Here is a 24,552-nt window from a genome sequence, read left to right on the forward strand (position 1 = left end):
CAGAATTCCTCCTGAAACATAGCCCTTGGTTTGTTTCGTCTGCTGGTTGTAGTGGTGGTGGGTGGGTTCAAGATGAGGTGATAGATGTACAAATTTAACCGCTTTCCCAGGAAAGGTGTGGTTAGAACTGGAAGTGGAATCAAGAATCAGTGGATCACACAGAATTTACTGTAAGTCTAGAACAGTCGTGATGCTGGATTGATAGAAAGCATGGAGCAGAATTGTACATAACAGCCACTATCCAATAACTTGGCTACGTCTGCTCTTACTTTGAGCGCATTGTTCATGGTTAATTTGTCCTTTCTCTTGATCCAGATTGTTTGGATTGACGGCGGTGATTCACAACGACCTCTCGGAACCGTGGCAATTAATGACCCACCCAGGGCTTCACTGGCCGGTCCTCCTGAACCCCATTGCCCTCCTCATTCTGTACTTCACCGTCGCAACTATAACTCGACACCTTCTCCTCAGCGAAGAATCTGGGGTAATTGTAGCATTGTGAGAGCGTTGGCAAGGCCTTTGAGTGCTGTTCCCCACAGCTGTTGTGCACTGCAACCCATCCCTGCCGAAGGGCCCGTGTGAGCTTGTTTATTTCACCGTGGTGGTCTGAGGGTTACAGAGCCAGTGTAATGAGAACCACATTAGTTTTGTAATTGTCATTAATGTACAGAAACTTGGCACTGTAGACATCTCACCTCTCCTGGAAGTTCCGGGAGTCTCCTGCATATTGATAGTGGCTCCCTGATGTCTGCAAATTATATACAATATCCCAGAAATCAATTTTTTTAAGAGCGAGCGAGCAAGAGCGCACGACAGCGAGAAAGAGAGAGCAAGAGAGAGCATGAGAGAGAGTGAGCACGAGAGTGACCATGAAAGAGAGAGAGAGAGCGAGTGCGACCACGAGAGAGAGAGAGGGAGAGAGAGTGCGACCACGAGAGAGAGAGCGAGAGAGGGAGAGAGAGCATGCCATGGTAGAGTGTTCCAAAAAAAGAAAATATAAAACGTACGTCGCTCCAGACTACCCTAAAGTGTACCCCTGCCTAATAGGGGTCAAAAATAATGACAGTGTTGCTCGCTGCACTGTTTGCAACAGTGACTTTTCTATTGCCCATGGTGGGTTAAGACTGTAAAAGACATGTTGAGGTGAGTTTAACAGGTGTCATTCGTTCATTAGCATAGCTAACGTTATTTAAACTAGTTGGCTAGCCACTAAGGGGCTACTCTATTGTAGACATCCCACCTCTCCCAGAAGTTCCGGGAGTCTCCCGCAAATTGATGGTGCTACCTCCCTGAAATGAGTTTTCACAGGGTGGGATGTCTGGCATTGAAACTGCCTACAATAATTCATGGGCTTAGCTTGCATTTTGCAGAAAAGGATGAATGTTCCTGAGGTTTTGGGGTGTAACATTTCTCAGGTACACTGTCACCTTGGATAATTGATCCACATTCCCTTCAGCTGTAACGTGCATCAGTGCACAGACGAACACGAGCAGATCACCATGCCCCACACCCTTTCAGGGAGGCTGGCTGAATTTGTAGCCCAGGGACCTGCTTGCTCAGTCATGGTAAAATTGATTAACTCAACACTGACCAAGGTTAAACCCCAGATCTTCTCATCTCCCAGGCACTGCAGCACAGTGCGAACCTTACCTGGCCCAAGAAAGAAACTAATGCATTTTCCTGATTATTTTACCTTCAGATAGAAACCTTTCTACAATCTTTCAAATTAAACTGTGCCTGACTTGCTCATGTTAGCATAGCGGTCAGTGTATTGCTATTATAGTACCAGTGACCGGGGTTCAATTCCCCTTGCTGTCTGTTCGTACATTCTCCTCACATTTTGAAGACGTAAGGGTTAATAGGTTAATTGGTCACATGGGTGTACTCGGGCAGCGCAGGTTCGTTGGGCTGGACAGGCTTGTTACTGTGCTGTATTTCTAAATACAAAGAGTATTGTGCAAAAGTCTTAGGCACCCTAGATTCTTTTTCTGTCTGGTTTCAGATGGTACGACCTCCACAGATCTCAGCATCATGGAGGATGTCTGGGATTACCTGGAGAGAGAGAAGCAAGCGAGCCAGCCAAAGCCTACAGAAGAACTATGGCCAGCTTGCCAAGATGCTTGGAACAATCTACCAGCCAATCTTGTTATAAAGCAGGGTACCTAACAGAATTGACACAGTTTGAAAGGCAAAGGGAGGTCACACCAAATATTGATTTGTTTTGGTTTTCTAAGGTAAATTTTTTGATACTTAGGAACTTTTCAATTCATTATTTTTGAAAGCATTCATGCTTTACAGAATTTTTTTACATCTGCCTATGACTTTTGCACAGTACTGTAAATAAAGTAGGCGGTACATGCTTACTTGCAATATACAGTATAATAGCTATATCAAAATGTAGAACGTGTAATGCAATGGTCTAATGACGTGGAGGTTTCACTGTTGCCGATTATTTAAAGGCTGGATGTCCAAGGATGGAACTCAGCTCCGTGCAAAAGCAGACGGACAACGTCGATGCCGAAGCAAGCTTGCAGGTGGTGGATGGTGAGAACAAAGAGGTCAGTAAACCAAATCCGTTGTGTGCAGTTCATTCACGTCATTCATGGTCATCAAAATGAATGACACTTCCGCTCATTCCTGTCCCACTAGAAGCTGACCGAAAAGTATGGCCAAAAGAACAGTTGTTGTCGCCAGTTCCTTCCGGTGGGGGTGGGGGGGGAGGGGTTGTCTTCAGCCAGCTCCTTCCACCCATGGCATTCACGGGGCTCCCTCTGCCGGGTGGGTCCCCCCACCAGTCGTTTTCTTCACCCAGCTCCCTCCACCAGTAGTTTTTATTCAGCTTCCTCTGCCAGGGGGCTCCTTCAATTAGCTCCCTCGACCACGGCCCCCTAACCCGCTCCCTCCACTGGGGAGCTCCTTCACTGGGATCCCTCTGCCAGGGGGCTCCTTCAATTAGCTCCCTCGACCAGGGCCCCCTAACCCGCTCCCTCCACTGGGGAGCTCCTTCACTGGGATCCCTCTGCCAGGGGGCTCCTTCAATTAGCTCCCTCGACCAGGGCCCCCTAACCCGCTCCCTCCACTGGGGAGCTCCTTCACTGGGATCCCTCTGCCAGGGGGCTCCTTCAATTAGCTCCCTCGACCAGGGCCCCCTAACCCGCTCCCTCCACTGGGGAGCTCCTTCACTGGGATCCCTCTGCCAGGGGGCTCCTTCAATTAGCTCCCTCGACCAGGGCCCCCTAACCCGCTCCCTCCACTGGGGAGCTCCTTCACTGGGATCCCTCTGCCAGGGGGCTCCTTCAATTAGCTCCCTCGACCAGGGCCCCCTAACCCGCTCCCTCCACTGGGGAGCTCCTTCACTGGGATCCCTCTGCCAGGGGGCTCCTTCAATTAGCTCCCTCGACCAGGGCCCCCTAACCCGCTCCCTCCACTGGGGAGCTCCTTCACTGAGATCCCTCTGCCAGGGGGCTCCTTCAATTAGCTCCCTCGACCAGGGGCCCCTAACCCGCTCCCTCCACTGGGGAGCTCCTTCACTGAGATCCCTCTGCCAGGGGGCTCCTTCAATTAGCTCCCTCGACCAGAGCCCCCTAACCCGCTCCCTCCACTGGGGAGCTCCTTCACTGAGATCCCTCTGCCAGGGGGCTCCTTCAATTAGCTCCCTCGACCAGAGCCCCCTAACCCGCTCCCTCCACCGGGGAGCTCCTTCACTGAGATCCCTCTGCCAGAGGACCCCTCCGCCTGACTCCGTCACCTCAGCTCTCTTTCACTTGCCTCCCTCACCCAGGAGTCACTTTTGCTCCCTATCCTCCCGGTGGGGCACCTTCACTGAAGGCATTCCCACAGCCTCTTCTGGTCAACAGTGTTTTACTGTTTAACTGGAATGGATCCTGGACATGGAAACTAAGGACAGGCCAAAGTCCTAATTTTGAATGGATTAAGACTTGTTAATATTGTACCAATGGACCCCAAGGAGTAGTGTCCATAAGCTTGTTAAGTGATTTTGATCTCTGTATATCGTGTAACACTAGAGATTGGGTTTCAGTACAGCCCAAGACAAGCCAGTGCCTTGACTTTGATATTCCCTCTGACTTCAGCAGCCATTGATTTATCCAGGAAGTGACCAGACAGTGGATTCGGCTGTTCCCTTCCGTGTACGACAAGAGAACAATAACTGCCTGCCGGTACAGATGAACTGCACTCCAGAGTACACTTCTTGTTCCTCTGCCTCTGGTAAAGTTCTTAGTCCAGAATAAAACGTGGGCAAGTGACGGGAAATGTTTTGGATAATTACCATGGCTCTGGAAAAAAAGTATCACCACGGGTTTACTGAGTATGTTATGTGGTCACTGGCCCTGGTGTAGCAGGGTGGTGTGGGTTTGGGGTTTATCGACTGACAACTCATTCCAGCTAGTCAACTGATATTCATAGGTGCTGTGGTTTGTTGTTCCATGCAGATATTTCTATCCACATGGCCCTAATTAGCTCCAAAATCAGAACAGAAGTGAAACTTATTGCTGCTGTGATTGAGTTATTGTCCTCCAAATTTATTCATGATTAACTCACTGACAAACTGCTTAAACATAATTAAATCAAAACTTTTGTGGCTCCAGGAAGAAACTATTGCAACACTTCATTAGAGTTACAGAGTCATAGAGTACTACATCACAGAAACAGGCCATTCAGCTATCTAGTCTCTGCTGGCCTGATTTTCTGCACATTACCATCTACTGCACCCAAACCATAGTCTTCCAAATCCCCCCCACCTACGACCCTATCTAAACTTCTCTTAAATGTTACAATTGAGCCTGTATCTTCCATGTCTGCTGGCAGCCTTTTCCAGACTCTCACTGAGTGAAGAAGTTCCCTTTGATGGTGGGGTGAATTGCCTTTTGCATCAGTAAGTTGATTAGCTGTGGTCACTGATTCTTGAGACTTCGGTGAAAACATGCCCCACTAAGAAAAGTGCTAATTCCGTTGAAAATGAATAACATTTTCTTATTTAAAATAATCAGGGTTGATCATCTGAGGGTCTTTTGAACAAATGCAACATTTTTTCATATGATTGTTTTTAATTTGATAAATGATATCATTGTATGATAGCCCAATACCTACAAAATCAGTTGTCCTCAGACAAGAGATTATCATTTCAATTTGATAAAAAAATCTGAAAAAATAATTTAAAATGTATATTTGCCAGATGAAAGAGTAGAGTGAAAAATCTCTTTAAAGCTAAAAGCAGTGAATTTTCAACAATATTTACTCTTATTTTGTGGTTGCTCAAAATGTGTCCCAATTTTTTTTTGGTCGACACTGTCAGATGTTTATATAAAAACAATAAAATCAGGCAAGCAGATGGTCAACTATATTCCTGAGGACCCCCTTTCCACCCTCCACATCTGTTAAATGCATCAAGGTCAAACGAGCTCCTGTAAGTTTGCTATTTTTTCAATAATTTTAACATATTTATTGGTGTTGCTACTGTCACAACCATGATGTGTCAACACTGCCTCTTTTGTATAGAAAGAATTATTTTAAATTATGACATAAATTCATGCATTTTAAGTAGAGGCCAGAGGCAGCTAGCAACAGAGGGAAAACAAGGTGGCTCCTGTTTACAACTCACGCATGTCATGTAAAAATGTGTGTTTTTGTCACCACTGTCAGACGTCGAAACCGTCAGGTTTTCTGTCTGATGGTGGTGACACATAGTTTGATGGTTTTGACAAAAACATCCAAATCATCCTTAATGGAGGCTTGAATATAATTTATGATCACACTAAATAGTAATATGGCTGGTAATGTTTCATTAACCTCTTTATTTATAATATACATAATTTCCCCTTTATTTCTTTGACACACAGGCCTACAATATTTCCTTACTATATGTATCCCCAGTGACTAAAACCATAAATGAATTTAGTGGCACCATTTCATAATCAATTTATAAAATTTCACCAAATTAAACATAATTAAATTCATAGTAATTTTGCACAATTTCATTGTAATTCCATTAAATTCTGATCTTCCTTTTATGTATTTTAGGAAGTTATGGCTAGGCAGCAGCTATCAGTGGAGGAGCGAAGGAGAAGAAACAGGGACTACTGAAAAAAAGTGGAGAGAGAAAATATACAGTGAGCCAGAGTTAAAGGAGGAATACCTGAGAAAGGAAAAGCAAAGATGGAAGAAGAGAGTAGAGGATGGGAAGATAAAAACTATCAGTGATTTGAATGAAAGGGAAAAGAGGAGTAAGAGAAAGGTGTGGAAATGTAGACAGCAAGAGTCAAGAGAGCGTAAGAGAAAGGATCCAGAATGCTCAGACACTCGCCCAGATCCATTGGATCAGACTATACAGGAGCCAGCTCGCAGTAGGCAGGCTATAGCAGGGGAAAGGGAAAGAAAGAAAACAAGAGCAAGATACTTGAGAGAGATGAAAGCTTTGAAAAATAAACTTCAAGAAATAATAAAAGATAGGAACAAATTGAAAAAGTGTTGGCAACGAGAGCAAACTAGAAATTAAAAAAAATACCAGAATCACCAAGAAATAAAACTGAGCAGATTGTGCAGGGAAGCAAACTCAAAAACCCCTCCATCAAGAAAACCCTGCTCTTCCACAACTGTCTCATTCAAGAATTTAATCAAAACAAAAATAATTTACAGTCTGCTCAAAAATCAAAGAACTTGACTCTGACAGGCAGGGTTCTAAAGAAATATCGCCTAATACACCAGACAAAGCAGTTCGGGCTGATGTACAACACACTGCGAAAGAGAAGGACTACTGACAAAAAAATCCACTTAAATTCAAGCAATAACCCAGATGGTTCAGGATTTCTACCATAATGTTGCATGAATGACGACTGACAAACGACACGATAACGTGGAAGAAAATGAAGCATCAGAGAATGATTCTGACTGACACAATATTCAACCTCCACCAGGAGTTCATCAAAAAGGAACCAATTGTAAAACTCAGTTATTCATCCTTCTGTGCTTTACGTCCATTCTATGTCACAGCGCCAAAACCATCAGATCGAAAGACTTGCCAATGCCAATGCCATGAAAATGCAATGCTGAGGTTTGAGGTCCTAAGAGCATATGGTATTGTCAAGTCTAGCAAATTGGAGGATAGTTTTGAACTTGTATGTTGATCTCAGACAAGCCAGGCATGTCTTCTACGCTCCTGCACCCAGTGTCTCCACAAGCACACACTTCTCACCCCACAGCAAGAGTTGACCGATGTTGAGTGGCAGCAATGGGAACGAGTTCAGGACCAAACAGCAGATGGAATTCACTACAATACAAGACTTGTGAAGCACAATGGCATACTGGCAGAGCTCATCAAACTGTATGAAGACAAACTAAAGAGTGAAACAACAACAAATGTGTGCTTGGTTCAGAACCAGTCCGGGGAATACAGGAGCATGATACAGAACTGCAATGAAAGCACTGTAATTGTGCATGCGGACTTTCCTGAGGCATGGAAATGCAAATATAGTTCTGAGGTACAGTCATGCCATTTTGGTCAGAACCTCCCACAGCTCAATCTTCACACTGGCATGTACTACACAAAAGAAGAGAAAGCAGGATTTTGTACAATATCAGAATCCAAGCGATAGGATGCTTCTGCCATTGGACCCACATGGAACCAGTCCTCAGAGATATTCATTTAAAATTTCCAAAAGTTGATACCATTCAATTTTGGTCAGGTGGCCCCAGCAAACAGTACAGAAACAAGAACTTCTCTCTCCTCTGCAATATCCCTCCAACACTGGGTTTCCAAAGAACAACCTGGCACTTCTTCGCCACTTCACATGGGAAGGGAGCTTCAGATGTCATTGGGGGAACTGTGAAAAGGACTGCAGACAGCCTTGTACTACGGGGGAATGACATTGTGGATGGCAAGATCTTCCTTGAGATGGTTGGGAGAAGCCTTTGCAGTACTCAGCTCTATCATATTGCTGAAGGTGACATGCAGACATATGATGCACTTCTTTCTCAACCACTAAAACCTGTACCAGCAACGAGGAAAATCCATCAGGTCATACCTTTCGGAAACAGCATCCATTGCAGATCATTGTCATGTTTCTGCTGTGAGCCACAGATGTGCCAGTGTTTCAGCCCAACAACATTTCAGTTGACTGAAAATACACATGCCAGAGTGCAGGCTGAGGAGAATGATGGCCCTACCACAATGGGAAAGAACAGAGGGCCTTTGGCAATGCTGATGGAGGAAATGGAGCAGGAACCCCAGAGTGGTCCTGATGGGACTACGACAGATATATCTGCTGGTGTCATTAATTGTGGAGATTGGATTGCAGTCATTTATGACCAAATTGGTAGCTAGCAAAGCCTGTCACTGTGGATGCTCATCATCAAGATGTTCAAGTGGAGTTTTTCCACCCTCATGGGCCCAACACTCACTTCCATCCGTAACCAGGTGGAAAGGATATGTGCTTCATGCCAGTTGAAGATATTCTGGTCAAACTGATGGAGCCGTCATCACCGGGTCGTGCAAGCAGTATGAGGGAGCTCTGCCACCTGTCTGCTGAAGTCATGGACTTCATAGAGGAGGAGCATATTAATCGCCTGCTTCCTGATAAAGCTGACTGAACATTTTCGAAGATTTTCAAGCCCAGAAGTGGATGGAGTTTTTTTTTTAGTTCCTAGTGTGTTTTCTGATATTTATGCTTAAATATTGCAGTTGTACTGTAGTTTATATTTTGCTGTTTACCATTGTTAATATTTACAGAAGGATAAAATGTACATGACAAATTGTTATTTGTTGTACCAAATTGTTAAATAAAGTTGTTAAGCAAGGAAGCATTGACTTGAGTGGTGAAAAGGTTGGAATTGTTTGTTGTAATTAGGCCACTGCCACCACCGTCAGGTCTCAGTTACCACCGTCAGTGGAACTTCCTTTGTTTCAAATTAATATGCTTACAATCTGTTCCTCCAAAACAGTTGATTTATTAAAGTAATTGTCTCTTTAAAATTAAAAATGTGTTTTCTTATGTCCAATATTGTTATTTTGTGTATTTAATGCTAATGATAAAAGTTGCATGAAGAGTTTTTAAAGGAGTACATGTGAAATAGTATAAAAAATGAATATTCAACATTTGACAGCATATATGTGTACCTATGGTGTAGACACAATGATTTAAAAGCTCTAAATCTATATAAGACTAAATAAATAGGATTAATTAGCTTTTTATTGTGTCTGACTTGTGTTGACGAAAACTGCGTAATGACAGGAAAAACACATTTTATGAAAAAATTACAAAATCAGGAGGTTGCACTGAAATATTGCTCGATTGCTGAGACCTTGTTCTATAAGCATATAAGTTTAGATTTTTTAACATTTAAAATTTTTTCTTTTCAAAATTAAAACCTGTTTTATTCAAATTCTCAAGAATCAGTGTGGTATATCAATTCTTCAGAGTTTGTCCAGTGAAGCTTCCTCTGGCTTGGTTAACTCACTGGGCTTGTCCTTGGTCCAGAGCTGAGTTCATAGCAACTAGAGAAGTTAAGTAATTACAATATTGCCATAAAAATCCATCTCCTTCACTAATGTCCCTTCATACCATAATTGAATTGAATTGAACTGACTTTTATTTCTTACACCCTTCATATACGTGAGGAGTAAAAATCTTTTCGTTCCGTCTCCCTCTGAATGTTGAATGTGCAATTTATAGTAATTTATAATAAATAGTATGTACAACAGGACTGTCAATATAACATAGAAATACAATGTATCAGCATGAATTAATCAGTCTGATGGTCTGGTGGAAGAAGCTGTCCCGGAGCCTGTTGGTCCTGGCTTTTATGCTGTGATACTGTCTCCCAGATGGTAGCAACTGGATCAGTTTGTTGTTGGGGTGACTTGGGTCCCCAGTGATCCTTTGGACCCTTTTTACATACCTGTCTTTGTAAATGTCCTGAATAGTGGTAAGTTCACATCTACAGATGCACTGGGCTGTCCGCACCACTCTCTGCGGAGTCCTGCGATTGAGGGGAGTACAGTTCCCGTACCAGGCAGTGATGCAGCCAGACAGGATGATGCTCTCAATTGTGCCCCTGTAGAAAGTTCTTAGAATTTGGGAGCTCACATCAAACTTCCTCAACCAACTGTAAATGCCTCCAGATCCAAAGAAACGTAGTTGACTCTTAACTGTCCTCTAGATGATCAAGTTGGCCCTTAATTCAAGTGGATTTTGGGGATGACTAATAAATTTTGACATTAACTAGCAATGTCTGCTGTTTGTGAATGAATAAAAAAAAATCAATTCTTCCACCCGATCAGTTTTCTGGTTAATAAATGTTCCAGTCAAAGCCTAAGTCTCTTGTACGTTCAATTGCTGCTTTGTGAAGTCGAACAGTATTTGAACATCTATATTTGCCTCTTTTACTGCTCTGGTAGACCTATCTCAAATATTTCTTATTTCAGTGCTGTAACAACATATTTGAAGGCATAGGGGTCTGCAGGCGCTGGAACTCTGAAGAAACACACAGGTGCTGGAGGAACTATGGAGGGAAATAGTCAGTTGAGCTTTGGGTCAAGACCCTTCATCTGTCAACTGCCCACTTCCTTCCATAGATGCTGTGTGACCCGCTGAGAACCCCCAGTACTGTAGAGCATTAAAATCTGTTTGAAATTTACATTGGCAAACTGACATTAAGATCTTTATTTCTTTATCCTGAACTGATGTTCTAGTATTGTTTATCCGAGTCCAACCAGCTAGACACTTCGACTGTTGTTTCTGATGTAACTTCAGCTTCTCTGGTCTCTCAGCTTTGCTCAACCTTTTGTCACCAAAATCTGTTTGACTTGCTCTTCCCTGCAGCCCAAAGTGCTCTCTGAAACGTTTCAGGCCAATATTGATGCCCCTCTCCTTTTCCTCTGCAGGTGTCTGCCAAGAGATGGAAATGTCAGAGGATGACATGGGGAAGCCATCCAGTAGCTTCTCTATCATTGGCCACATGGTGATGCAGCAGAGCTATACTTGTGCACTCATCTTCATGATGGTATGGTGAAGGCAGGGCTGCCCTTTAGCTCTATGCCCCCTGAACACTACAGAATTCAACTCCAGTCAGCCACATGCACACCACTCCACAGAGAAACTCTCTATTTGCTCCCACTTTAGAGAATATTAACTGGACGTAGAGCTCATGTACGTCACTATAATGCCTTGGCACAATGAGAGCATCTTCATTAATGTCTTTGCATTGATGCTGATACGGTATTAATCACACTGACCATTGGTGAAACACTTAATCTAAGCCAAAAAATATTTGGCATATGCCCTGTAAGCAAGTAAAGTTTATTTTGCACTTAAGTTTCTGTACATTACTTGAAGGCCTAATGGTGTCCCAGTATTGTCTGTTAATGACCTCAATGACCTCGTTTCATGGAATAGCTCAGTAGAAGAAACATAAAGATTGTTATAATAGGATCCCTTTTTTGACCTAATCAATTCCAGCAATTCTCCTTCCTGCTGTGTTTCTAAATTCCACCCACCCACTCACCTTCCCACCACATCTGTCATCCGTACGTTCTCACTGGTGTGAATCCCACCTCTACTCACAACTCAGAGTTACCACTCCATGTTCCACAGTCTTTATGCTCTCAATGTATTCAGTAGTCAATCATTTCTGTACTGTTAGGCTACGTCCACACTCGACCGGATAAATCTGTAACTGAAGCTTTTTCTCTTCGTTTTGACCCTCCATCCACACTGAAATGGCGTTTTCCTCCCCCGATAAAGGAGCTTTTCTAAAACACTCTCCAGGGTGTTTAAATCTGAAAACGCCGGTTGGGCGTTGTAGTGCGTACAGGGTAACCGGCTAATTTTAAAAACGCTGTCATGACGTGCCGAACAAATGGTGGCGACAGCGCGTCATTTCATTGTTTTCTTGAACGCAACCTCCAACACCACGACAACAATATCTGATGATAGATGTGTAACAGCCTAATGTAGCATTGTATGGAAATACAAGATAACACTGATGCAGACATGTTTTATACATTTAACAAGGCGCTTTATTTGTCATGGTCCCTTCTGGCAATCCCCCACCTTAATATTTAGCTCTGGAATTGGGCCTCAATCCCCTCGTTAAATTTCCAATCATTCCCAGGTTCCACTAACTACACACACCTGCTTTCCATCAGAAAATGCAAGATAAAGACCCTGTGATCACAACAAGGAGCTGTCAGTTCGTTGGTCGACTCCGGTGTGAGTAACCTCGTTTCATGGTTCTTAGGGCTGTTAGTTCTAAGTCTAGCATTGCTCCTGGATTCTCTCCAAACCCAAGACTTCGGGTAAGGACTCTCCTGGAAACCGATTCCAAGCTCGCTACGGCGATAATGCCTCCCGACTCTGCCCCCGTGCCTGTGTTCTGCACTTGGGTTCGTCCACCGCCACGCTCGTGTAACATTATTAATGTATTGCTTGTTCAAACATTCAATAGATGCAATTGTCACTTTTGCCCAGTAATTCATTTTATTGCACATGTTAAATACAGCAAAATAATACACAAAGACATGGCAAAAGTAAAGGCAAACAAATGAGGTAACAGCAAATTTCACTTTTGCCCAGTAGCAAGCCTTATTGCATTTAGCTGTAGCTGTTGTCCCTTTCATCGGTGAAGAGACTTTGGCTGAAGGAAATGTTTCTGGACAAACGTGCACCAAGTCTTTGGTTTGGCAATTTCCTTTTAAGTTTATCTAGTCTGTAACTGGACAAACGCGTGCCAAGTATACCGTTTCCTCTTCACGAGGAATTCTGCAGATGCTGGAAATACAAGCAACACACATCAAAGTTGCTGGTGAACGCAGCAGGCCAGGCAGCATCTCTAGGAAGAGGTACAGTCGACGTTTCAGGCTGAGACCCTTCGTCAGGACTTTGTTTCCTCTTCACTTGTTTTCTGTGTGTCCTGCGCATGCCCAGTAGGAGGAGATTCGCCCAAATACCCGTTCTAATGTGGATGGAGGTATTTTGAAAAATGCCTGGTGTGGACGCCTATCGTTTTTACGCGAAACTGGTGTTTTCAAAATTACCTGGTCTAGTGTGGACGTAGCCTTAGTTTCAAGACCTATTGATAACTCTTGTTTGCAGTTATTAATAAGTAGTTATAAAAATTCCTTGACTGTGTTGCCTGTCCTTTTTAAATTTTCCCCTACCCTCTTTCACAATGAATACTGTTGGATCCAATGATACTGATCCAAAGATTCTTTGGAAATAATAATATTATGCTTATCCAAAAACACTGACTGCTTGATCAGTTTTGCTACATATTTTCATAATCATTTGGGCCATTACCAGACTTTCCACAGTGAACAATCCCAGCTCTCTGAACCTCCTGCCACAATATCTGTGCCTGGCATAACCTTGCTCTATTGTTCCATTGGTAATCGAGGTGTATTGGTTGGTTATTAGAGGGTGTTTGATGTAGCTGTTTATTGAGCATGCTTCTCATCCACAGGTCTGGAGCATCACCTACAACAGCTGGCTGACCTTCGCCCTTCTGATCTGGTCCTGCGTGATCTGGATGGTCCGGGATCGGCAGCGCTGGACGAAGCTGAGCTCTCCGGTTCTGGTGATCTATGGGAACCTGCTGGTCACTCAGCAGTTCTTTGTGGGCCTGCAGCTCACCGAGGACGAGCTCTTCCCTGGGGTGTCTGATAACATCCTCATCGATTTTGACCTGAAGAAATCAAATACACCGTGTGTGCACCTGGCTGCCAAGGTTCGTGGGGGCTGGGACAAACCGGATTGGTGCTAAAGCAACGTTTTTGCAACAGTGAGCCTAATCAGGGTGGAGGGAGAGCATATCAGAGGTTCCCATATTGAGGAACTGGGATGCAGATGGTTGCATCTACTTTATTGGAGAACTTTGGGAAAATGGGATGGGACAGTGCAGAGAATATCATGCAGCCGGAGAAAGGAGATGGGAAAATGGAATGGGATTGCTTTGTGAGTCAGTAATTATTGGTTGGGCCAAAGTGGCCTCCTTCTATGCAATAAGGACGTATGGGGGGGGGGGCGGGTGAATATTAACAATGCAAAGCTCCAGGGGCTTTCAATAATGAAAAATGTGGTAATAGATTTATAGCCAGATTCACACCAAAAAGCATGTTTTTCCCTGACTGTCCAGACAGAGGGCAATTGATGGAGGAGAAGGGTGGTTACACCACCTCTGGAAAGGGAAGGCAGCTGACAAGTCCAGGATCCATGTCCAGAATCAGTCAGCTCTCTGAATTTCCTCTGGGGATCAGTGAACTCTCATGACAACCCATTTGGTGCCTGCCAACAACCAGATGACAACTGTAATGGGTGCTTATGCACCAACTCTGGACTCAGACGAGCATGCAGAAGAGGCCTTCTATGCTTGCATAGACATGATATTGCCAAGCATCCCAAGGAGGATAAGGTCATTCTCTTCGGGGACGTCAGTGCCTGGGTCGGTGGAGACTTCAACCTTTGGAAGAGCACCCTAGGAAAGGAAGGCATTGGCAACAGCAACTCAGATGGAGAACTACTTCTCACCATACGTGCTGAACGCAATCTTACCATCAAATACTCTTCCACCAGAAAAGCAAATTCAAGGCATCTTGGCAGCACCCCCATCTGAACAGTGTCATTTCACTGACTATATCATTGTATGAGATGGGGACCACCATGATGTGACTATCACAAAGGCCATGATTGGCACAGATTATGCTCTAATAGGGACCATATTTAGGGAGGGAGACAAGGCAAATTGTTGCAGTTGTGGCAATTACAGAGGCATCTGTCTCAAAAGGCAAAATGCTTGCACATATCTTCCACTATCTTCTGACTCCTTCCTCTATCTAAAGAAGTACTCCCTGTGTCCACAATGTGGGTCTTGTTTTAAATATATGGAACACACAGGCCCTGTATCATCTACCACCCAAACAGGCATTTATCTAGCCCTCCATAAAAGTTGGCTAAATTGCCCTTGAAAATGGGACCCCATTTCCTACCTTGGCAGCACTCTCTCCTCAAAAACAGACATTGACTCGGAGATCAACCACTGCCTGAGCAGAGCTATTGGAAAAGAGTCTTTGAAGATTGTGACCTACAGGTCCAAACAAAGCCTTTGGTCTATAGAGCAGTCATCCTTCCTACACCAACTCCGATGGATAAGTCATGTCAACCGGATGCCTAACTCATGTCTCCCCAAACAGATCCTTTACTCTCAGTTGAAGGGAAGTTAGTGAGCCCCTGCTGGGCAAAGGAAGCACCTCAAAGGTAGTATCAAAATTAGCCTGGAGAAATTTAGCATTGCGTCTAAAAGCTGGGAAGACATTGTACTCAATAGATACACCTGGAAGAAATCTGTTCAAGGGGGAGTTGTGTTACACGAGAGCGACTTCCGCTGTGTCGCAGAGAACAAGTAGTACCTGCAAAGGGAGAGTATGAACAATCAAAAGGCCCAACCACTAACCACGGCTACAACTTACTCGTGTCCACACTGCACCAGAATATGTGGATCTACAGCCTCCAGAGGACCCACCAATAGACAGCCCCTTAGGAGAACATCTTACTCGACTCGAGTGATTGCACTACCTAGTCAATGGTTGCAACACAGCATCAGGTTTACAGCCAACGTAACATGGACACTGAAGACACAATGCTGGAATCTGGAGTAACAAACAAGATGCAGGAGGAGCTCAGTGTGTCAGGCAGCATCTGTGGAGGGAAATAGACTCATGATTTAAGGGTTGATAGCCAGTATAAGGAGGGATGGAGAATGTGTTAACAAGTGATGGATGGATCCTGGTGAGAGTGAGAGGGGCATATAGAGGGGGGAAGAGTGAAAATAGTAATGGAAGTTGGAAGGTGATTGGTGGAGGTGCAGATAATGGAATCTGAAAGGAAAGGAAGATAGAGCATGGAACCAAATAAGGGAGGTGGGATGGCAACAGTGGGAGGAGCATGTGGGTGATGGGCAGATGAAGTGGGTAATGAGGAAGAAACAGGGTGATGGGCAGATGAAGTGGGTAATGGGGAGGAAACAGGGTGATGGGGAGTTGGGAAGAAATGGGTAAATCAGGAGGAGAGATAAAAAGGACAGAGGGGAGCAGTTTACTGAAATTGGAGAATTCAATTTTCATGCCACTGGAGATAGACTACCCAGGTGGAATATGAGGTGCTCTCCCTCTGATTTCTGTTTGGATTCACTCTCCCAGTGGATGAGACTGAGAACAGTCAGGTCAGTGTGGAAATGAGGGTGGGGAGGAGAATTAAATGGGCTGGCAACCAGCAGATCCAGGCAGCCATGGTAGACAGAATGCAGGTCACTCTTCCCTCTAGGTAACTGAAATGCTCCCGTACACATAGCCTTTGTGGCTGCACAGCTGTTTTAAAAAAAAAAAAAAAAAATGAGAGGGAACGTTGATTTGCAGGTCCTCAACCTGGTTGCCTGGTCTCACTGATGTAGAAAAAGCCACATCTAGAGAACTGGATGCAATAAACAGTGTCTAATAATGAAATGAACCAAGAGCCCTCTTGTGTCAGGAGACACAATAGTTGCAGCATCTCTTAGAGAAACAGAAGACTCTTCCTGAAATATTTTTCCAACTTGTCCACCCTTGCCAGTCTCACTTCCCAAGAGAAATGATCTGACCACAGGGTATATGAAGCCAGTCTGAGGAATCTTCCACTCGATAAGTTCTGTCAATATGATTCCATTTCATTTTGGAATCAGAATGTGCAGGGAAGTTGCTATGTCAGACTGCTGAAGTGACAAAGCTATTCCAGGATTCAGTATGACCATTACCCCTGAGGCAGTATTAACTGGGAGGGAAAAAAAAATTCTTGACTAGAAAATGGGTTTGTTATTGTTCGAGGTTAACACGCCATTTTGCATGAAGTGATACAGCACAGAAATAGGCCATTTGGCCCATTTAGTCCATGTTGACCTCATCTCCTATCTAGTTCCATTTACCTACACCTGGACCATATCCTTCCAAATCCCTGCCGTTCATGTATCTATCCAAACCTCTCTTTAAATGTTACAATTGAACCCACATTTATGACTTCTGCAAGCAGCTCATTCCACTCTTGTGCAGCCCTGTGACTGGAGAAATTTCCCCTCAGGTTCCTCTTAAATATTTCACTTTTCACCCTTAACCTATGAGCTTTAGTTCTAGTCTCAGCAAACATGAGGGGGAAAATACCTGCAAGCATTCACTAAGTGATGCTAACTTCCATTCATACACTTAGTCAAAGAGTCTTCAAACTGTACCTAAATAATGGTTTACACCCTGAAACTTGTGCTAAGGAAGTTCTGCAAGTTCCCCAACAGGATCTTTTGTCTGTGCCACATTTTGTAGATCTAAACAGGCCTATCACAAGGTAGCCATGGTGTGAAAGCTGCCCTGTAGGTGAGGGCAAATGAGGGAGACATGATGATAGTTGTACGCTCTCCAATTCTCCTATCGTCACTTGTGCCAACAAGATGAATTGCTGGAGAGCAGACCGGGCTGTGACCTATGACTGTCTGGCTAAGCACAGCTCCAATGCCATATTCAAGCTTGTTGATGACCCCACTGTTGTGGGCTGAATCAAAGGTGGTGATAAATCAGCATACAGGAGGGAGATTGAAAATTTGATAGTGATGTCTTAACAACAACCTCTCACTCAATGTCAGCAAAACCAAGGAACTGCTTGTAGACTTCAAGAGAGGGAAACCAGGGGTCCGTGAGTCGGTCCTCATCAGAGGATCAGAGGTGGAGAGGGATAGCAACATTAAATTCCTGGGTGTTACCATGTCTGTGGACCTGTCCTGGACCCAGCATGTAAATACAGTTGTGAAGAAAGCACAACCACACCTCTCCTTGCTCAGGAGTCTGCAGAGATTCCTGACACCTAAAACTTTGACATAGATGTGCAGTGGAGAGCATATTGAGTGGCTGCATCATAGCCTGGCATGGAAACACCAATACCTATGAACAGATAATCCTACAAAAGCTAGTGGATTTGGCCCAGTACATCACGGGTAAACCCTTCCCAACCATTAAGCACTTCTTCATGAAACACTGTCCTCGGAAAGCACCATCCATCATCAGAGATCTCCACCACCCAGGCCATGCTTTTCAGGTAGAAGGTACAAGTACCTCAGGACTTGTACCACCAGGTTCCAGGAGCAATTACTCCCCTCAACCATCAGGCTCTTGAATAAAATGCGTTAGCTACGCTCACTTGCACTATCATTGAAATGTTCCCACAACCAATTACCTCACTTTAAGGACTCTTTACCTTTTGTTTTCATTATCTATTGCTATTTATTTATAATTGCATTTGCACAGTTTGTTGTCTTCTGCACTCTGGTTGATCTTTCATTGATCATGTTATAGTTATTTTTCTATAGATTTGCTAAGTATGCCCACAGGAAAATGATTCTCGGGGTTGTGTATGGTGACATATATGAACTTGGATAATAAAATTTTCTTTTAACTTTGAACTTTTTTAACTTTTGGTAGACAGTGAGTTGTGGGATGATCAGCAAGCCTAAGATCACAGTGACATTTACTGAAGCACATAAACGACTGAACAGTGAGGGAAGGTGGAAAGTATTGATGAATGCAACAGGTTTTGATCAATGCACCAGTCTCAATATGGAATCATTGGGATTTCAGCACAATATCCTCCTTTTTTGTGTGATCATTCAAGTCAAGTTCAAATTTATTGTCATCTAACTGTATATGTATACAAGCAAAAGAAACATGGTCCTCCAGACCACAATGCACCCACAAAACACATATCACACACAGCACACAAAACAAAATATTACCACAAATAAGTTAATACAATATAATTCAAAGAGCATGTAGTGTACAACACAGGTAAACAATAAACATTGTAGTAAACAATAAACAGCTCGCTGTCTTAGTGATGAGACGTCAGTGGTGACAGGGTATTCATTAGTCTCACAGCCTGAGGGAAGACAATGTTACTCAGTCTGGCAATCCTAGTCCTGATGCTCCTGTACCTCCTTCCTGATGGTAGTGGGTCAAGGAATTAGTGAGATGGGTGATCCTTAAATGCTTTGAGCCCTTCATCTACAATGCTCCCAGGAAATGTCACAATAGGGGGGAGGGAAGAGTTTGTGATTATCTTGGCTGTTTTTACTGTCCTCTGTAGGGTCTTGTAGTCTGATGCCTTGCAACTTCTGTACCACACAGTAATGCAGCCAGACAGGACATTCTTGATGGTGTTCCTGTAGAAAGTTGTCAGAATGGTGTTGGGGAGGCTTGCACACCTCATTCTCCTCAGGAAGTATAGACGTTGCTCTGCCTTCTTGACTACTGAGGGGTGTTGTGCACACCAAGGAGCTTTGTGCTCTTCACTCTCTCCATGGCAGAGCCTCGTCCACGAGGCGCCTAGGAGCGACTCGAGTAGCAGCAGTCCTCTCAATGGATACGTTGAAATATTCCCGTTTCAGCCTGTTACAGCTAAAGAGCACAACTGCTTCCAAGGTCAGTACAGTCAACAAAGATGTCTTAAGCAAACTATCACTGCCTAAAACCGACAGAAACAACACAGTCTGTGGTCGGAAGGGCCCACGGAGAAAACCTCAGAGGAAGCGCAGCTGCAGAATGGGATTACAAGTGCGTTTAAGGAAACGGAGTTTTAAACTCCCTATGCTGACTATCTTGCTGGTGAATAAAATCAATGATCTCAGAGCCAGGATGCTGAATCAGAGGGACATTAGGACTGTGTGTGTCCTTTGTTTCATGGAATCCTGGTTAACCCTTTCTGCACTGGATGCAGCGATTCAGATCGATGGGTTTACCATACACCGTCAGGAAAGATCTATAGAGCCTCTCAAAAGCAGAAGTGGAGGAGTATGTCTCATGATCAACTCTTCTTGGTGCACAACTTTATCAGTGCTGTCCCAATTCTGCTCACCAGACCTGGAATATCTAGCAGTAAAGTGCCGTCCTTTTTACCCACCACAGGAGTTCTCTGGGGTCATTCTGGTATCAGTTTACATTCCACCTTAGGCCAATGTCAATCAGGCTTTAGATGAGCTGAGTAATGGGATCAACATGCCCAAAACAGCACACCCTAACACCTTTACCTTTGTTTTGGGAGGTTTTAACAAGGTGAGTCTGAAAAACTCACGAAGCAACTACCATCAACAGATCACTTGCAATACCAGAGGAAACAACACACTGGACCATTGCTACACCACCATCAAGAATGCTTACCATGATATTCCATGCCCTCACTTCTGGAAGTCTGATCACCTGGCTGTACTTCTACTCCCTGAAAGAGACTGAAGACTGCAGCACCAGCAGTGAGAACCAAGAAGGTATGGACAAGGGAAGCACAGGAGCGTCTACAGGACTGCTTTGAATCGGTGGACTGGAATGTATTCATGGATCTATCTTTGAATCTGGATGAGTATGCTGCAGTTGTTACTGACTTCATTAAAACCTGTGTGGATGAGTGTGTGCCCACAAAGACTAACTGTACATTCCCAAACCAAGAGCCGTGGATGAACCAGGAGTTAAGCCATCTGCTGAAGGCTAGATCTGTGGCATTCAAGTCTGGCAACCCAGGCCTGTACCAGAAAACCAGGTATGATTTGCAGAGGGCTATTTCAAGGGCAAAGAGACAATTTCGAATGAGGGTGGAGGCAATATCAGATGCACGGCAACTCTGGCAGGATTTGCAAGACATTACTTCCTACAAAGTGAAACTCAATCGTATGAATGGCAACAATGCTTCACTACCAGGTGAACTCAATGCCTTCTATGCCTGCTTTGAAAGGGAGAATACAACTACAGCCGTGAAGATCCCTGCTGCACCTGATGACCCTGTAATATCTGTCTCAGAGGCCAATGTTAGGCTCTTTAAAGAGAGTGAACCCCCGCAAGGCGGAAGGACCAGATGGAGTACCTGGTAAGGCTCTGAAAACCTGTGACAACCAACTAGCGGGAGTATTCAGGGACATCTTCAACCTCTCACTGCTATGGGCAGAAGTTCCTACTTGCTTCAAAAAGGCAACAATTATACCAGTACCTAAGAAGAATAATGTGGACTGCCTTAATGACTGTCGCCCGGTAGCACTCACATCGATAGTGATGAAATTCTTTGAGAGGTTGGTTATGACTAGACTGAACTTCTGCCTCAGCAAGGACCTGGACTCATTGCAGTTTGCCTGATGACACAATAGGTCAATGGCAGACGCAATCTCAATGGCTCTCCACATGGCTTTAGACCACCTGGACAACACAAACACCTACGTCAGGATGCTGTTCATCGACTATAGCTCAGCATTTAATTCCATCATTCCCACAATCCTGATTGAGAAGCTGCAGAACCTGGGCCTCTGTACCTCCCTCTGCAAATGGATCTTCGACTACCTAACCGGAAGACCGACAGTCTCTGTGGATTGGTGAGAACATATCGTCCTCGCTGATGATCAACACTGGCACACCTCAGGGGTGTGTGCTTCGTCCACTGTTCTACTCTCTCTATACACATGACCATGTGGCTAGGCATAGCTCAAATACCATCTATAAATTTGCTGATGATACAACCATTGTTGGTAGAATCTCAGGTGGTAATGAGAGGGTGTACAGGAGTGAGATATGCCAACTGGTGGAGTGGTGTCGCAGCAACAACCTGGCACTCAACGTCAGTAAGATGAAAGAGCTGATTGTGGACTTCGGGAAGGGTAAGATGAAGGAACACATACCAATCCTCATAGGGGGATCAGAAGTGGAGAGAGTGAGCAGCTTCAAGTTCCTGGGTGTCGAGATCTCTGAGGATGTAACCTGGTCCCAGCATATCGATGTAGTTATAAAGAAGGCAAGATAGCCGCTAAACTTTATTAGGAGTTTGAAGAGATTTGGTATGTCAACAAATACGCTCAAAAACTTCTATAGTTGTACAGTGGAGAGCCTTCTGACAGGCTGCATCCACTGTCAGGTATGGAGGGGCTACTGCACAGAACCGAAAGAAGCTGCAGAGGGTTGTAAATCTAGACAGTTCCATCTTGGGCACTAGCCCACAAAGTACCCAGGACATCTTTAGGGAGCGGTGTCTCAGAAAGTCAGCTTCCATTATTAAGGATCTCCAACACCCAGGGCATGCCCTTTTCTCACTGTTACCATCAGGCAGGAGGTACAGAAGCCTGAAGGCACACACTCAGTGATTCAGGAACAGCTTCTTCCCCTCTGCCATCCGATTCCTAAGTGGACATTGAAGATCTGGACACTACCTCACTTTTTTTTAAAATATACAGTATTTCTGGTTTAGCACTTTTTAAAAATCTATTCAATATATGTAATTGATTTACTTGTTTATTTATTATTATGATGTTTTATTTTTTTCTCTGCTAGATTATACATTGCATTGAACTGCTGCTGCTAAGTTAACACATTTCACTTCACGTGCCGGTGATAATAAACCTGATTCTGATTCTGACTCAGGTTGTTGTTCTCACACCATTTGACAAGCCTCTCTCCCTCCTCTCTGTATGCTGACTCATCATTGTTGCTGATGTGGCCAACCACTGTTGTATCATCAGAGAACTTGATGATGATGTTTGACCTGGATCCAGCAGTGCGGTTGTGAATCAGGAGTGTGAACAGCAGCGGGCTGAGCACACAGCCCTTGGGTGGGGACAGCACCAGCGCTCAACTTGAGATTTCAACGAGAGTTGTCGGTTGCGAATCTGAGATCCAGTTTATGTTGGGATAGAGAGATGTGGGTTTAGTAAGTAGTGATGTGTTCAGCTGTGTGAGTGTGTGTCAGGCACTCTGCTTTCATTCACCAGCTTGATCTAACCCAGGTTAAGTTGTTTTTTTTGTGCCACTTGCATTGTGCTCACCGACCCAGTGTCTAGGCTGCTGCTTTAAGAAGGGGGCAGGGACAGAAGGCAGCAGCAACAACTACCGGCCTCTGAAACAAGGAGTGTTGTCATCATCCCCAGTAACACAGTGCATGATCAGTCTCGTCCAATCACTGTCAAGCAAAGGAAGGTTGGTAGGAATTAGAATCTTGCAAATAATTGCAAAACATAATCAATAATTCCTCATCTTTCCCATCCACACTCTCTATTTGTCAATGAATATCAGGTTTTGAACTGCAGGCTTCCTATTGCTTTGGGATGAGCTCAAATTATGAGAAAGAATAGGGAATTGTCCTTTGTTATTGGCTGGTTGTGGTGTAGAGTTAAACAGTAAACACTTGTTCTCTTCTTTGTCTGATGATCGATTCTAAAGGTTTACAATGAACACAAATAAAAACAAGGGATGGATTGAACAGCGTGCTAGACTCTGACTGTGCTAAGCTCTGGCTGTAATAAATCTATAAATGAGGCCACACTCGGGTTGCTGGAGCAACACCTCACAATCCTGTCTGCGTATCCTCCAGCCTGATGTGGCATAATCATCGGTTTCTCTACCATCCAGTAACTTCTCCTTCCCCGGTCTGGTTCCCCTCTTGCCTCACCTGCCTATCACCTCCCTCTTGTGCCCATTTTCCTTCCCTTTCTCCCATGGTCCACTCTCTTCTCTCCTATCACATCCCTTTTTCAGCCCTTTACTTCTTCCACATCATCTCCCAGCTCCTTATTTCATACCCCTCCCACCCACTGACCTTTCCCCTCACCGAGTTTCACCTACTGCCTGCCAGCTTGTACTCATTCTCCTCCCCCACCTTTTTATTCTGGCTTCTTCACCCTTCCTCTCCAGACCTGGTGAAGGGTCTCATCCTGAAAGGTAGACTGTTCATTCCCCTCTGTAGATGCTGCCTGACCTGCTGAGTTTCTCCAGCATATTATGTGTGTTGCTGTTGCTGTGGGTTTTAGTTACTGACGCTTGGCTATTCTCTGCAACAGATCTTCTACACTTTAATGTTCTGGCTCTTGCTGCGTCAGCACTTGATCGAGAAAGAGGAAATGAGCAAAAGGACCCAGGGGTCACTCAGTGAGGTCAGAGTTCAGGCAACAGGTGAGAAAGCTCCTTCCTTCATCAATGTAGCCACAAACATGGCCTGTGTGAGAACTGATTTCTTTCAGTTCCCTCTCCTGTGTTAAATGGATGTCAATTTTCAATGGTGTGGTATAATCTCAGGCTGAATCACAATTGTTGTTATCCCTTTAGCAGAGTTAGCCCCATCAGTTCCAACTCTTCCTCTGAATCATAGGGCTATCCAGCAGGGAAAGAGGCCATTCAGCCCACTCTTCCTGCTGTAACTCTGGAAAAGGCCAAACAGTGAGAACCATTGCCCTGCTTGTCAGCATCACTCTGCATTTTCTTTTCCTTTTTCAAGCGTTTCCCCAAATCTCTTTGAAAGATTTATTGAATCTGCTTCCATCACCCGTGCTTGAAGCAGTAACTCATCAGTGTGAGCAAAGTTGTTCCTATCTCCTTTTACTGACGATCTCAAACCCACGTTCCACTGTTACCACGAGGACCAGTTTTTCCTTATTCTCTCAAAGTTACTTGTGCTTCACAGCACATGTAATAAATTTACTCTAAAACCTCTCCGATCTTAGGAGAAAGAGTTCAGCCCT

The 24,552-nt window shown here is 44.3% G+C and overlaps 1 protein-coding gene across 2 annotated transcripts in view; it reads left to right on the plus strand.

The window, feature by feature from the left end:
- The window catches only part of LOC134342897 (piezo-type mechanosensitive ion channel component 2-like), a 240,104-nt gene that overhangs the window by 45,262 nt on the left and 170,290 nt on the right, over window positions 1–24,552 (plus strand). For both annotated transcript variants that reach the window (XM_063041568.1, XM_063041569.1), the window contains exons 8-13: window positions 316–484; window positions 2,460–2,558; window positions 4,092–4,227; window positions 10,898–11,016; window positions 13,474–13,737; window positions 23,875–23,986. In XM_063041568.1, coding sequence (XP_062897638.1) covers window positions 316–484; window positions 2,460–2,558; window positions 4,092–4,227; window positions 10,898–11,016; window positions 13,474–13,737; window positions 23,875–23,986 — 899 coding nt within the window. The remainder of the gene's footprint in view (window positions 1–315; window positions 485–2,459; window positions 2,559–4,091; window positions 4,228–10,897; window positions 11,017–13,473; window positions 13,738–23,874; window positions 23,987–24,552) is intronic.

The sequence above is a fragment of the Mobula hypostoma genome, chromosome 2, assembly GCF_963921235.1.
Source record: "Mobula hypostoma chromosome 2, sMobHyp1.1, whole genome shotgun sequence".
NCBI lineage: Eukaryota > Metazoa > Chordata > Chondrichthyes > Myliobatiformes > Myliobatidae > Mobula > Mobula hypostoma.